At 50.0% G+C, this 13,387-nt stretch overlaps 3 protein-coding genes across 3 annotated transcripts; 2 read left to right on the top strand and 1 right to left on the bottom strand.

Moving 5' to 3' along the window:
• Positions 1 to 4,706: 4,706 nt before the first annotated feature.
• LOC125521784 (transferring glycosyl group transferase) lies at positions 4,707 to 7,508 on the bottom strand. The gene is made up of 2 exons (XM_048686847.2): positions 6,113 to 7,508; positions 4,707 to 5,212 (listed from the first exon to the last, which is right to left on the bottom strand). Exons 1-2 carry the CDS (start codon positions 7,402 to 7,404, stop codon positions 4,969 to 4,971), a joined length of 1,536 nt encoding a protein of 511 aa, XP_048542804.1. The 5' UTR covers positions 7,405 to 7,508; the 3' UTR covers positions 4,707 to 4,968.
• Positions 7,509 to 10,165: 2,657 nt separating this feature from the next.
• On the top strand, positions 10,166 to 11,828 carry LOC147960946 (uncharacterized). The gene has a single exon (XM_087537221.1). It carries the CDS (start codon positions 10,421 to 10,423, stop codon positions 11,612 to 11,614), a length of 1,194 nt encoding a protein of 397 aa, XP_087393347.1. The 5' UTR covers positions 10,166 to 10,420; the 3' UTR covers positions 11,615 to 11,828.
• An 820-nt stretch (positions 11,829 to 12,648) lies between these two features.
• On the top strand, positions 12,649 to 13,101 carry LOC147960945 (uncharacterized). Its single transcript, XM_087533599.1, has one exon. The coding sequence runs from the start codon at positions 12,649 to 12,651 to the stop codon at positions 13,099 to 13,101; it is 453 nt and encodes a 150-aa protein (XP_087389725.1).
• Positions 13,102 to 13,387: the final 286 nt, after the last annotated feature.

Genomic DNA, 13,387 nt, shown 5'->3' with positions numbered 1-13,387 from the left:
TTCCCCATCAGGACGGAACAATTTCGTGCGACCTGGTAAGAAGAAAATAAAGACACATCAGCACACACATGAATATTGGCCTCAGTGTCAATCCACCAATCGGTGGACTGACAGACTGAAAGTATGGTAAACAGATTACCATACCTAGATGCCGCATCATTGTTGCTCAGAGTGACATTCACAGACTTGGAGTCCTATGCTGGCTTCTTATACTTATTTGGGCACTTGTTCGCCCAATGTTCATCTGAACCACAAGTAAAGCATCCATCTCTCTTTTTGTCTTTCTTCTTACTCTTCTTCTTAAAGGTAGTATTCTGCTGGACAGAGTTCTTTCCCTTGAACTTGTGGAAGTTCTTCTGCACCACATTGGCGCTAGAAGAACCCTCTGCCCCTTTCACGTGCGAGTCCTTTGCTCTCGAGTTCTTCTCAACACTGAGATGACCAATGACATCCTCAACAGAGAATTCACGTCTCAAGTGCTTGAGAGAAGTAGCAAAGTTCCTCCAACTAGGAGGGAGTTTTGCAATAATGCAACCCGCGACAAACTTGTCCGGTAACTCACACTTCAGGAGCTCCAGCTCCTTAGCAATGCACTGTATCTCATGAGCCTGGTCCAGTACAGAACGGTTATCAACCATCCTGTAATCATGGAACTGCTCCATGGCATACAACTCACTGCCAACATCAGTTGCGCCGAATTTGACTTCGAGCGCATCCCACAAGTTTTTGGCAACGCCCATATGAATATAGGCGTCAACCAACTTGTCTCCAATCACACTCAGAACTGCTCCCAGAAAGATTATGGTTGCCTCCCTAAACGCATTCTCCTGTTCAGGAGCAATCGTTTCTGTGAGGGACACACCACCAACCCAGAACACGTTCATCGCTGTGAGCCACAAGGTGGTCCTAGTCTGCCAATGCTTAAAATGCGTCCCGGTAAACTTTTCCGGTTTTAGAGTAGCAGCAAAGCCTTGAATCGAAAAGTGCCTAAAATAAGGTTTTTGGATTGTTGGAAATATTAGCACTTTTCTGATTAGACTTATCCACGAGTAAACAGTAAGCATGGCATAAAAGGTATGCATCTCATACCGATACCTAAGCATACTAGCACGTACAGAACATAGAATCGAACCATCTATGAGCAGCACGTATACGGCTAGCATAAGTATGAGTAAACGAGGGATGAACAGATCATACCCTCCGGTTGGCCAGGCCAACACGGCGGCGGCAGCAGCAGCCTCGACGTCGTCCGTGGCCTTCTTCTTGGAGGCGGCGGCGTCGGCCATGGTGTCGATGCAGGGGAAGTAGTGGAAGCAGAGGCGGACGAAGTTGGGGACGGATCGGGAGCAGTCGCGTCGAGACGCTCCCCAAAATCGCCGGAAGCAGCATAGAGAGAGGACGGCTAGGGTTGTACGAGAGGGAGTGAGTGAGCTGAACTAGGGTTCACTCCACCAGTGCCTTCTTATATAGGCCGTCAGATAGATGGGCCTAAGCCAGGCCCACGACCGAGTCCGCGAACAGCCCACGGTCCGACTCGTAATTAATTAACAAAATAAACTTCGGCTCGGCTCATTCCCGCAACCCGCGGCGCGCGCGTCGTGGCGAGGCGAGCGGCGGCGGAGGAGGAGCGCGCGTGTACCACTCCTCTTCCCAAACTTCCAATGGCAAGTGGTAGAGCAGCCCTTATAAAGGGGTCCCAACTCTCCTCAACTAGCAAGGTGAGACTAAACTTCCCACTACCTGCCATCTCATACATGGGCCTCAAGATTAACCAGGGATTAGTGTCGTATATGGGCCTAAGCCCATCCATAATCCAACAACGGATATTCAAGCCCTTTTTCCCGCAATAAAATGATAATATTCGAGCCCAGTATACGAAAATAAAAACTAGAAAATAATAGGAAGAGAATGAACTAAATTACAGCCATTCTGCTAAAATCTTTATTGGAAAAAAATACCCATGGAAATACTACTCCGTCTCAAAATATAAGACGATTTTGTAGACTAGTTAAAATAAATTGATGCCAAGTATTCCCTGCTGGTTTTGATGTTTATACAAATTTACCAACATTTTACAAAATAGTTTTTGAAAAATAGGTTAACATAAAAATAATTTTTTAGAAGGTGAGATTGCATTTATATATGTATGTGGTTCCGTAAACCTTCCCAGACTCTAAAGGATAATTTGTACAAAATCAGCCCAAGATGGTGCAAGAATTTGCAGCAGGTGGCATCGTTCCACTCAGACAAGAAATCAAGGTATCCCCCTCAAAAAAGGAAAAAAAATCAAGATATCAATCTATAGAGATACCACCCAAATTTTCTTTTTTTAGGGTGAAAAGGGGATTCTCATTACTCATGGAGGTTTTTCAGCCAGAGTCAAGTTTACAATAAAGTCTAACCCCGAATGCAACCAAACAGCGGTGCGAGGGGTGCTCCTGCCATGCTTGGCAAGCTCATGACTAACTTTGTTCTGCGAACAACAAAAAGGACTAAAAGAGACCTCCCTCCCCTCCATCGATGCCAGTCTCCTGATTTCCTCAATGAAGGTGCGATGAGCCGACCGGTCCAGCTCACAAGTTATGATCATTGTCACCGCCTCTGCACAATCAAACTCGACTTTAATAGGCGCGTCCGTACGGAAAAGAGCTAGTTCCAGGCCCTCCCGACAGAAGAATCCTAGAATGCGACTTTCTTCTTCCGAGCAGCAGCCTTCTGCTGAGCTTCAACTTCAAGCTGACTAAGAGCATGTCTAGTAGAGCCCTCAAACCCCTTAAATCTAAAACTAGTTTTAAGGGTTGACAATTGGCCATTTTTAACACTTTTAAGGGTTGAAAAATAAGGACAAAGATTCCATTATAAGGATTGGGTTTGAGGGCAAGTCAACTTGGTCAGAGATGTGCCCTGAGCTGCAGGCCACCTGCCCTTCTCCTAATGGCAAGGCCAAATTCCCATGGCCTTGGTGGCTAACCTCTGGTCTGGCTGAACGCTCATATGCGACGCCAGAGCGATTTAACTAAGGCGTGACAGTGACCGGGTGATAATGATCATTCCCGAAGCAGCACCCATCAGAATCAGATGCGTTGGATCCCACTGCGTGTGCGTGATACCGTGCTATGGATATTCAAGCCCTTTTTCCCGCAATAAAATGATAATATTCGAGCCCAGTATATGAAAATAAAAACTAGAAAAAATAATAGGGAGAGAACGAACTGAATTACAGCCATTCTGCTAAAGTCTTTATTGGAAAAAAATTACCCATGGAAATACTGCCTCTGTCTCAAAATATGAGACCCTTCGGTGGAATAGTTAAAATAAATTGATTCCAAATATTCCCTGCTGTTTTTGATGTTTATACAAATTTACTAACATTTTATAAAATAGTTTTTAAAACATAGGTTAACATAAAAATAAATTTTTAGAAGGTAAGATAAAATTGCATTTTATTTATGTATGTGGTTCCATAAACCTTCCCAGACTCTAAAGGATAGTATGTACAAAATCAGCCGAAGATGGTTGTTTGACACAAGAAAAATATCTAGAACTCCCGGGTGAAGGGAAGAGGGAGTGTATTTCTCTCATGCGTCGGGGAAAGAAAAAAAAAGTATGCAGGCGTAACAGTGTATGAAATACACAAAGAAAAAAGGTACGGAAACAGGTATTTCATTAATCTCATTGGAGAAATAAAATTACAAGATCTCATTAAAAAAAAGCGCTCTGTGGCCTACTAGCCCAGCCAGGCTGACTGTGCCTCGGAAGGCTCACGATTAATGACCCGTGGGTTGCTCCGCAGGATACCTCTGATTGAGTTGTGTGGTCGTCTTTGTCGTCTTTGTTTCGCATTCTCCATGCATGATGATGGTGGTAGTGGTGGTGGTGGTGTGTGTGTGTGTGGACGGCGGCAGCACCCATGTCCTTATCGTTACACGCGCCGCAAGTAGCATGGCCTTTGCGGCGGCCATGCCTGCCCTTGCCGTCGTGCCTCGTCGATCTTGGCGGCGTTGGAGTATTCGTTGTTGAGGTAGCATAGTTCATGCTCGGCTCGTCGGTCCTGCCCTCGCCGTCGTGCCAACATTTTTTCAATATTTATTTCTACTCCGCTGCAAATGGGCCCCATGTCACGTGCCACATCAGCGCTGTTAACTCTATCAAGGCACTGTATGGTATGCGAAAGCCAAGATCTTTTTTGGAAACAAATGAAAGCCAAGTTTTGAAACCAGTTCTCTGTATTTTACACAGCACCAAACTGAACATGCGTGCAAGTACGAGCACTATGTATTTACCTCCTAAAAGAGGCAGGGCATTGGGGGTGCCACTCGCACGCTTCGCAGAGAACCAGAAGATACGAACCACATCTTCTTATTCAGAAGGGCACAATAAAGTTAAGAGGAATTTTGCATGATGTAAATTACAGTACATGGTACAGCCTCGCAACAACAATGGGAACAATGATATCTGAGACCAAGCTCTTCCAAAGCTTAGGATGAACATAAGTGCAATGATATTAAGAGCGCAAGTCCATTCTGGAGGAATTACAATGCCAAGTGCTACTATTACATTGATGTTCGCAGAGATATCAAGGTACGAGTGATCCGTAATGTTCGGTACGAGTGATCTATAATGCATGAACATAGGTACTGACGCATACTTGAGCATCGAATGTGCTATAACCTTAGTGCACTGTCAACTTGGCAATATGCAAACAATTTTCAGCCCAACTTTTTGAAGATCAAAGATCAAAATTTGCATGATGTAATACATGGTACAAACCTTACAATAACAACCGGGACCAACTTCCAAGTTCTAGGATGCTCATAGCCTTGTACAATCAAAATAATCTGCTTGACTGCAAGCAGATGAATGCAAAGGCCCATGAACCCAGGTTCTCAAAGCAAATCGAATGTGATTGCTCATGTAAACAGGAGAAGATCAAATGTTAAGTCCACAGACCTAGCTGCTGCAAGAAAATCAAAAGGAGAACTTGAATCCTCCAGTGTTAGCGTCAACAGCAGAATCCCAGAATGCGACTTTCTTCTTCCGAGCAGCAGCCTTCTGCTGAGCTTCAACTTCAAGCTGACTAATCGTCCCAGGGTAAGCTGTGTCAATGGCCTTCCGGAACTTGTCGTGCAGGTTCACCCTGTCCTTGGTCCCTGACACAAGCTCGCTTGCATTGGGCCTCTTGAGAAAGTCAATAACATTCAACAGGTTCCTCCTGGATATTTCATAAGGAAAGAGAAACCGTTTTATTAAGATATATATTTTTCATGAAAATAGCATGTTCACTCATAAAAAAAGTTACACTATGCTAAAATCATCCAGTTAAAGAATTTTGCATATCTATTCAACCATGTAACTGCCCCAGAAACAGAGATATGGAGCTAAAGCCAGGATTCATCTTAATCTTCGTTGATTTAAAGGCTAAATTTTAATCAAAATTATGTGATCATGAAGAAGGTGTCATGTACTCCCTCCGTTCCGAAGTATAAGATGTTTTAGCTTTCTTCTAAATTGAATGTATCTAGACATTTTTCAGTGTGTAGATTCACTCATTTTAGTCCGTATCTAGTCCATATTGAAATATCCAAAACATCTTATAATTCGAAACAGAGGGAGTATAAACTAGGAAACATGGTTCTTAAACCAAAGATACTCTTTTGGAAGACCAAGTATTTTTTTATACTTGATCATAATTCGTAACTGACACAATGGCAAGACCACCTCTATCTCACAGTGCTGAAGTGATATGCATAGAACTAATTTGAGGAATACTACCCAAATTTCTGTCAACAAAATGTAGTATACATACTTTATTTAAGCAACAAATATAGAGTTAGAAGCTCAGAACCTTGGTTTTGAATTGATTTTTTTATTGGAAATTCTTGCAATTCAGGCTGTGTACGCTTAATTGTTCAAGTGGCATGGAGATAATAGTTTTGGGAATGTGTCCATACAAAAGGTACAAAATAGTACAGTCGTTCGCCCTAGATAAATGATACATATTGTAGAAGCTCCTGTATTTATGCTTCCTGATGGTTGCTTAGTAAGCATAATAGGTACTAACACATATATGAAGTGGAAAAACAGAGAAACTGTATGGAATCTGAAATCTAACCTGCTCACATAGTTCTGAGTGATGGCAATGGACTCCTCAAGATTGATAACCAGGTGCCACCACCCATTAGGCACAAACACAATCTCCCCAGCCCGGCACACACACTCAATCGGCCTCTTCTCCCAGGTCCTACAGGCTCCGTAGAAGTTCATGAACCACTCCATGATAGACACAGGGCTAGTGACCTCTGCCCCATCCGAACTTGGGTGCACCCCTGGTGGCGGCACCTCCGGCGGGAACATCACCCACTTCTTGGCCCCTTTGATCACAGCATTCCACGCCGATGTCGAGTTAGGATCTACATGGAACGATGACCCTGATCCAGCCGGACCGATGATGACCCACCTGTAATCCGGCCTCTCCTCCCCGAGCACCTTGAACAGGTCCTCCTGGAAGTACGCCGGCACCTCATAGTCCCTCCCCATCTCCGGAACCTTGTCGGCGAATTTCGCGTCGAAGAGGTACAATGGCCTCTCCTCCTCCGCATTGTCGGTGTACTGGAAGTACCTGTCCAGTGGCATGCTCACCGGACCGACGGCAAACTCCTTGCCGGCTGAGACTTCCAGCAGATACTCCCTCGTCCATTTCTGCAGCGCCGGCCAGGAATCAAGGCACCCCTCAAGCAGCACCGGCCAGTTCGGCTCCTCGTGCTCTGCGATGAATTTCTCCACCGATAAGCCGCGGCGGCGGTCAATGGTGTCTCGCTCGAGCCACTCGGCCCGCATCTCCATGTTGGCGCACAGCCAGCTCTGGAAGAGGTAGTCCGAGTAGAAGCCGCTGATCTCAAGGGCCCGCGGGGGGCGATGGGGGCGGCCAGACACGGCGGCGATGTAGGTGGCGCGCCAGGAGCCGGCGAACGCGAAGTCGCCGCCGAGCTCGTCCAGGACGATGGCCCGCCAGAGCGGATCGTGGGAGGAGATGACGTAGAGCGCCTTGGAGGCCGCGGAGAGCGCGGCGAGGTCGCGGGCGGGCAGGAGGCCGAGGACGTCGAGGAGGAGGTCGTCGGGGAGCTCGCGAAGCCCGCCGAGGCTCGCGTCCCGGAGGTTGGTGCGCCCGGCGGCCGCGAGGAGGAGGTTCCCGAGCGGCTGGACGAGGCTGCCTCCTCCGCCGCGCCCAGCCGCGGTGGACGCGGAGGCGGAGCCCTTCAGGTCAAAGGAGGCGTCTTCGCCTCCGGCGGCGGGGCTCGTCGACTCGCCGGTCTTCTTGGGGCGCTTCCCGCCGCGGCGCGTGGATTTGTGCTTGTGCTTCCGCTTGATGAGCGAGGGGCGGAGGGAGTGGAACGCGCTGGGCATGCTCGCTCGTACGGGCGGCGGCGGCGGCGGCGGGAGGGAAGGAAAGGTAGAAGAGTGGTCGGGGGTTAAGGTTTTGGAGTGCCCTTTGCGAAGCAGATGGGCAATCGCACGGCTAGGGTCGCAGCTCGGTCATAAACGGACGCCTGCGATCGAGTTGGTTCGTGAGGGTTGTTCATATGAAAATGCTGGTTTCCGACACCGTGTCGCAATTATGGTCACTGATTAAATACTAGGCACTTATTTTGGAACGAAGAAAGTACTATTAAAGGATTCTTTAATTGAAAGAATTTGCTAAGAAATTTGAAAGGATTTTGATTCTTACGGATTTTTTTTACATGGGTTGTTTGATTCGTAAGACAACAACCATATGAATTTTTCATTACATTCATTTGCACTAGATTTCATTGGTAGTTTTTCATCCATCCAACCTCTATGAACAACCATGTATTTCTTCAATGCATTATGCATAGTTAAACATCCTCACGATACAATAAAATGGCATGTGTGGATAGCTGAATACGTTTCTAAGGAGGACACCCGATGGACAAGGTTTCTTGTGCCTCCTGCCAGCGCCGCTGCCGCAGATCTACCTCGTCTCGCCTTAGGGCCTGGAGATGCGGTGGATCCTGACCCTTGCCGGTGGAAGGGCTTTTTTTAGTTTGTTAGGGTTTGTGTCCTTCCCAAAGAGGTGACGCGACGGCGGCTATCTGACGATAGAATATGGTTCTCTCGGACCAGTCTCTGTCAAGGCGGTGCTTCCAGTGTCATTGGGGACGTGTGAAGATTTGTCTCTGGCGGATCTTGTAGGATTCGGCCGACGTTTTGTTTTCGTGGATCCGACCTTCGTTCATCTGTGTTCGGCTCATCTTCGGCTCGCTCCAGTGCTTGTAGTCGTCGCTAGGTGGTCTACGAATGTGGGGGCTTGGGTGCGACATATGCCAATGGATGGCTTATCATGGTGCGGGTGAGTAGAACGTCGCCGGTGCCCGGAAGCGGGATAAGGCGTAGACACGAACGCCGACGTACGTTACCCAGGTTCGGGGCTCTCCTAGAAGATAACACCCCTAGTCCTGCTCTGCGGGGTCTCCGCATGATCACTAAGGCAAAGTGAATACAAGGGCGCTCCTCGAGCTGTATGCTGAAGGTAGGAGAAGGCAGGGCTAGCTCTCTCCTCCTTCTATGATCTGGTCTAGTTCTAATGGGTCGGAACCCTTTGCATGGGTGCCCTCGAGGGTTTATATAGGCCTACCCCAGGGGTATAACGGTAAACTGACTAGGCCCAAAGCCCAGCCGTCAGTCTCTTCGCCTGCCGGCCCTTCAGTCGACTGCTGGGGCCCGCCGACTAGTCTGGTACGGAGCCGACAGGCCGTACCCGCCGCTTGCGGGTCTTGCCGGCTGCTGATTACTGTAGCCGTGCTTCTAATGACGCAGGCTTGGTCATGGGGTCGTGGCTACAGCCCCGCCGTCTGGCGGGTGATCACTGTAGCCACTCCCTGTCTCGTCTGGTTAACGGCGCGGGGAACCCGTGGGAGGGGCAGGCCGACTCCCGGTGGCCGGCTCCCTACAGGTCCGTCTGGTGGCGCTCTTGCCGTCTTCTGGACTCTCGCTGACCGGTAGAGCCCGTCGTCCATGGACCGTACTGACAGGCCGTCGTGGGTACAGGACTCCGCCCACTGTTGCTGATGTCAGGGATGGCATGGCAACAGTGCCGCGCCAGACGGAGATCTCCGTTGGTACAGCGCACTGTGGCCTAGCCATCTCCTGAAAAAGGGGAGGGAGTGGGCTTCACTGTTGCCACTCCCCGTCCCACCCACCCCCCTGATGAGGGCATGGGCCTTGTTGGTGCCGTGGTCTGACTCCCCGTGGCCGGCTTCTCTGGAAGCCGCCAGGCGGGAGTCGGCCGGTCTTGACCTCGCCTCTAGGACTCGGCTGCATGCGGGCAGCCGACTGTTCCTTCAGCCGTCCTCCAGAAGGCGGCTCTTCATCTGGCGTCTCGAGGGGCGTAGTCAGCCCCGATGTCTTGAAAGGTTTTGGGCCTTGCGTTAGCCTATCTGTGGCCCATTACTCCGACAACGGATCTGAATGTAATTTTTATGTATGATGTTCTTTGTATTATCTTAACAGTTGATGAATATATTAGAAGGTTCTCCTGTTAAAAGGGAAGAAAATGGCATGCAACTCTAATCTCTACTTCTTTTTTTTGGAAAATGATTACATTCATCCGGCCGATTCTACACTCCATGTCCGCTGCATCAAGAGCCAACCAAGTGTCAGTCTAATCCCACGCACCGTAACTCAAGATTTTGCAACATCATTCATGTTTCCAAAATATAGGGATGTTGCGGTGGCAACTCGACAATGCAGTTTTTCGGAAACATAAGCTCTGTTGCAGAAAAACATCTGCTACATAACTTGTGTTGCAAAATAAAATTTACAACACACCCTTTTTTTTCAAATATTTTCTACAGTACGACCCTTGTTGCAAAAAAAAAAACTGCAATATAATGTATGTTGCAAAAGTGAAGAAAGACTCGGGCACTCGGCGCTAGAGTTGTGTCAAATCAGATGGCTCGCGAGGCGGCGGATCTCCCCTTATATTTTTTCTTCTATCCCTGTGTTTTGAAAATCTTCCGAATCAAAGAGGCCCTAAACTAGAGCATATGCCCTCCTGATGATTTGTATGTCTTTTCAACCGTCTGTATATCAATCTTCCGAATCTTAAAGGCTGACTCTTCATGTAGGACCTTCATACAGTACTCTTTACTCCAGTCGCTGGCCAGTGGCCACACGCTGCCGCACTGGGCGTTCCTCTTTTTCTTCTTTCCTCGCACGCCGCCGGGGTGCTGCTCACCGCGGCCACGGCCACGGCGGCTGTCGGATCTGGACCAGCCGCCCTCCCTCCCCGCACCTCTTCCGGCGACGACGGCGGCGGCGGTGCGCGGTCGGATCTTCTTCCCTCCCGGCGCGCTAATTTGGGGTCGAAGCAAAGCGAGCACCCGCGAGCCGCGCCGTCTCCATGCCTCCCTCTGAAAATAGGCTGAGGGACTGGGCTGGTCTCGGGGACGGGCTGGCGGGGACGATCGCCGACCGCGTCCTCGCCCACGACGTCGCCGACTACCTCCGCTTCCGCGCCGCGTGCGGCCCGTGGCGGCGGTGCTGCGCGGACCCGCGCGCGCACGGCGGCCTCGACCGCCGGTTCCACCCCCGGCGGTGGCTCATGCTCCGGGAACCCCGGGAGCGAATCGACGCCCCCAACCGCCGCCGCTTCCTCAACTCCTCCACCGGCGAGTGCATCCAGGTGCACCTCCCGGAGCTCCACAACCAGGAGGTGCTCGCCCTCACCGCCGAGGGCCTGCTCGTCGTGCTCGACTGGCCGCGGAGCACCAAGGTCCACCTGCTCAACCCGCTGACGCGCCATCTCACCCAGCTCCCGCCGCTCACCGCGCTGGTGTCCCATCAGGGGAACGACGGCCTCCTTTTCACCGCCGCTTTCGACACCCACTTTCCGGCCTGGGGCTCCGGCGTTCTCAGCGATGATTCCACGGTGGTGCTCTCCTTCAACAGGCTCAACATGCTCGGCATGGCAAAGCCCGGCGATGACCACTGGACGGTGTTGAACTTCCACAATCTGCTGCGAACGGCTTCCTCGATGATCGCAGGACGGTTCTACTGTGCCACCATTGACGGCGTCATGGTGCTGGAGGATCAGCCGCCACGCCTGGAGCTGGCTGCCAAGCTGCCTATGCCGGTTTCCCCGATGGCAGACACTCTGCACCTGATGGACAGTGCCGGAGAGCTGACGCTGGTGCACCGTAGGTTCTCGCGACACCATGACAACAATAACGCGGCCAAGAGGAGGTACGACGTGTATCGACTGGATCTGGGCGCCGGGACTTTGTGCCGAGCCAACAGCTTCGGCGGCGGGGGACATGCCTTGTTCATCGGCATGTACTGCTCTCTCTCGGTGCCTATCAAGGCCTTCCCTTCTGGCGCCATTAGAGGCGACACCGTCTACCTGAGCTTCGACATTGCAGAGAGGAACCGAACTGAGGGCTACCGTCTTGCAGACAGAAGCGCCATTAGCAGGGATAGCCTGAGCTCCCACTCGGCGCTGCAGCCGCATAATCTTGTCGACTGTCTCTCCTTGTGCAGCACTGGTCGGATCTGGTGTCACTTCGAAAAACATCTTGTCAGTCATTGTAGACGATAGTGCTCATCTTTTTCATTTGTGGTAGGATGGACACTGGGAAGCAAAATGTATGTGTGGTTAATCAATCAATCCGTGGCTTTGATTAAAAACAAAACCAAGTGATACTCTGTGGCTTCGAACCATGGGAAGGTCATCTTGTAAGTGCTGCTCTGCTTCTACTCGCTCTTTGAACCCTAGAAGTTTAGCATGGTAACGCGAACTGTACAATTGTGCTCTTTGATTTGAATCACATTTTCCATTCATTCCTTTATCTGAGATTGATATGCACAATTGCACTGCCACTGTTTGTCCTCTAAGCTATATACAATCCAGTTAGTTAGGACCCAAATTAGATTTTTAGAGGAAAGGGGAAAAAGGCCGATCCTAACTGATCCGCGTCTTAGAAAAAATATATAGTGCACTACAAGCTGTTCCTTCGTTAATCAACCAAATTATTTCGGCTGTTAACTCTTCAGTTCTCCTAGACTAGGTATTCCAATAGATGCATGCTTACTAATGAATTTAGGGGGAAATATGTGCCTGACCTGCCCTGTCTTCAAATGAAACTCGGCAAAGAAACCATTCCAAACCAAATAACTAGAGTTGTACATAACCTTAGGTAGGAAGGCAAAATTGCTACTCCCTCCGATCAGAAATAAGTGTTGTGGTTTTAGTTCAAAATTTAGATCAGAGCGAGTATTTAAATAAATAAGGGAAAACACAATATCATTTTGATTACATTTTTGTTAAACATCATTGTATGCCTTGCCACGGTATGTTGTAAACCGTGCCGGCTAGATATGTGGCGTGCGTGTTGTAGTTAGGATAGGTTAGGTTGTTGTGATTAGATCTTGGTAGTTAGCTTAGCTTGGAGATCAATCCACACCTAACCTACCCCTAACCTCCTTTGTAATCTTAGCCGCATGTTTGGCCTATATAAACACGCAATGCGCCCCTGCCCCGGCATGCGCTTCCAGCCTCTCGTTTTACATGGTATACAGAGCCTAGTTCTTCCACACATCTAGATCATGTCATCTTCTTCCTCCTCCCACGCCATGGCCATGCCCTCGCTCGCCTCCCTCGGCCACACCATCACGGAGAAACTCACCCGTGACAACTTCCTGGTGTGGAAGGTCCAAGTTCTTCCGCACGTCAGGTCTGCGGCGATGATGGGCTACCTTGACGGCTCGATCAAGGAACCCGCTGCTGTCATCGTCACCGAGAAGGAGACCAATGGGAAGAAGAAGATCACCGAGCTGCCCAATCCAGAGCATGCAATCTGGGTTACTCAAGATCAACGGGTCCTAACTTTTTTGCTCGCATCTCTATCCCGTGAAGTTCTGATGCAGGTGTCCAATCACACCACGGCCGCGGGCGTCTGGCAAGCCCTGGTCGAGAGCTTCTCCGCGCAGTCCCGAGCACGTCAAATTCAGCTTCGCTCGGCGATCGGCAACGCCCGCAAGGGCGATCTCTCCGCATCTGCTTACTTCACGAAGATGAAGGGTTAGCAGATGAACTTGCTGCTGCAGGAAAGCCCCTCGAGGAGGATGGTATCGTCTCGCACATCCTCGAGGGCCTCATGCACGAGCCCGACTACAACGGGTTCGTCACCTCCATCTCCACGGGCGCTGCCACCGATCGGCCGATCGGTCTCAGCGAGCTCTTCTCGCCGTTGCTCTCTGCGGAGGCCCGGATCACTGCCCAGCACGCCGCCTTCCCCGCTCATCACTCTGCCAACCTCGCTGCGAAGGGTGGTCGTGGCGGCTACGGCGGCGGACGCGGTGGTCAGGGTGG

The sequence above is a fragment of the Triticum urartu genome, chromosome 7A (genome assembly GCF_056163025.1).
Source record: "Triticum urartu cultivar PI428250 chromosome 7A, HENAU_Tu73, whole genome shotgun sequence".
In the NCBI taxonomy this organism is placed as follows: Eukaryota; Viridiplantae; Streptophyta; class Magnoliopsida; order Poales; family Poaceae; genus Triticum; species Triticum urartu.
The sequence above is the reverse complement of the archived record's forward strand: the minus strand, read 5'-3'. Positions and strand labels throughout refer to the sequence as shown.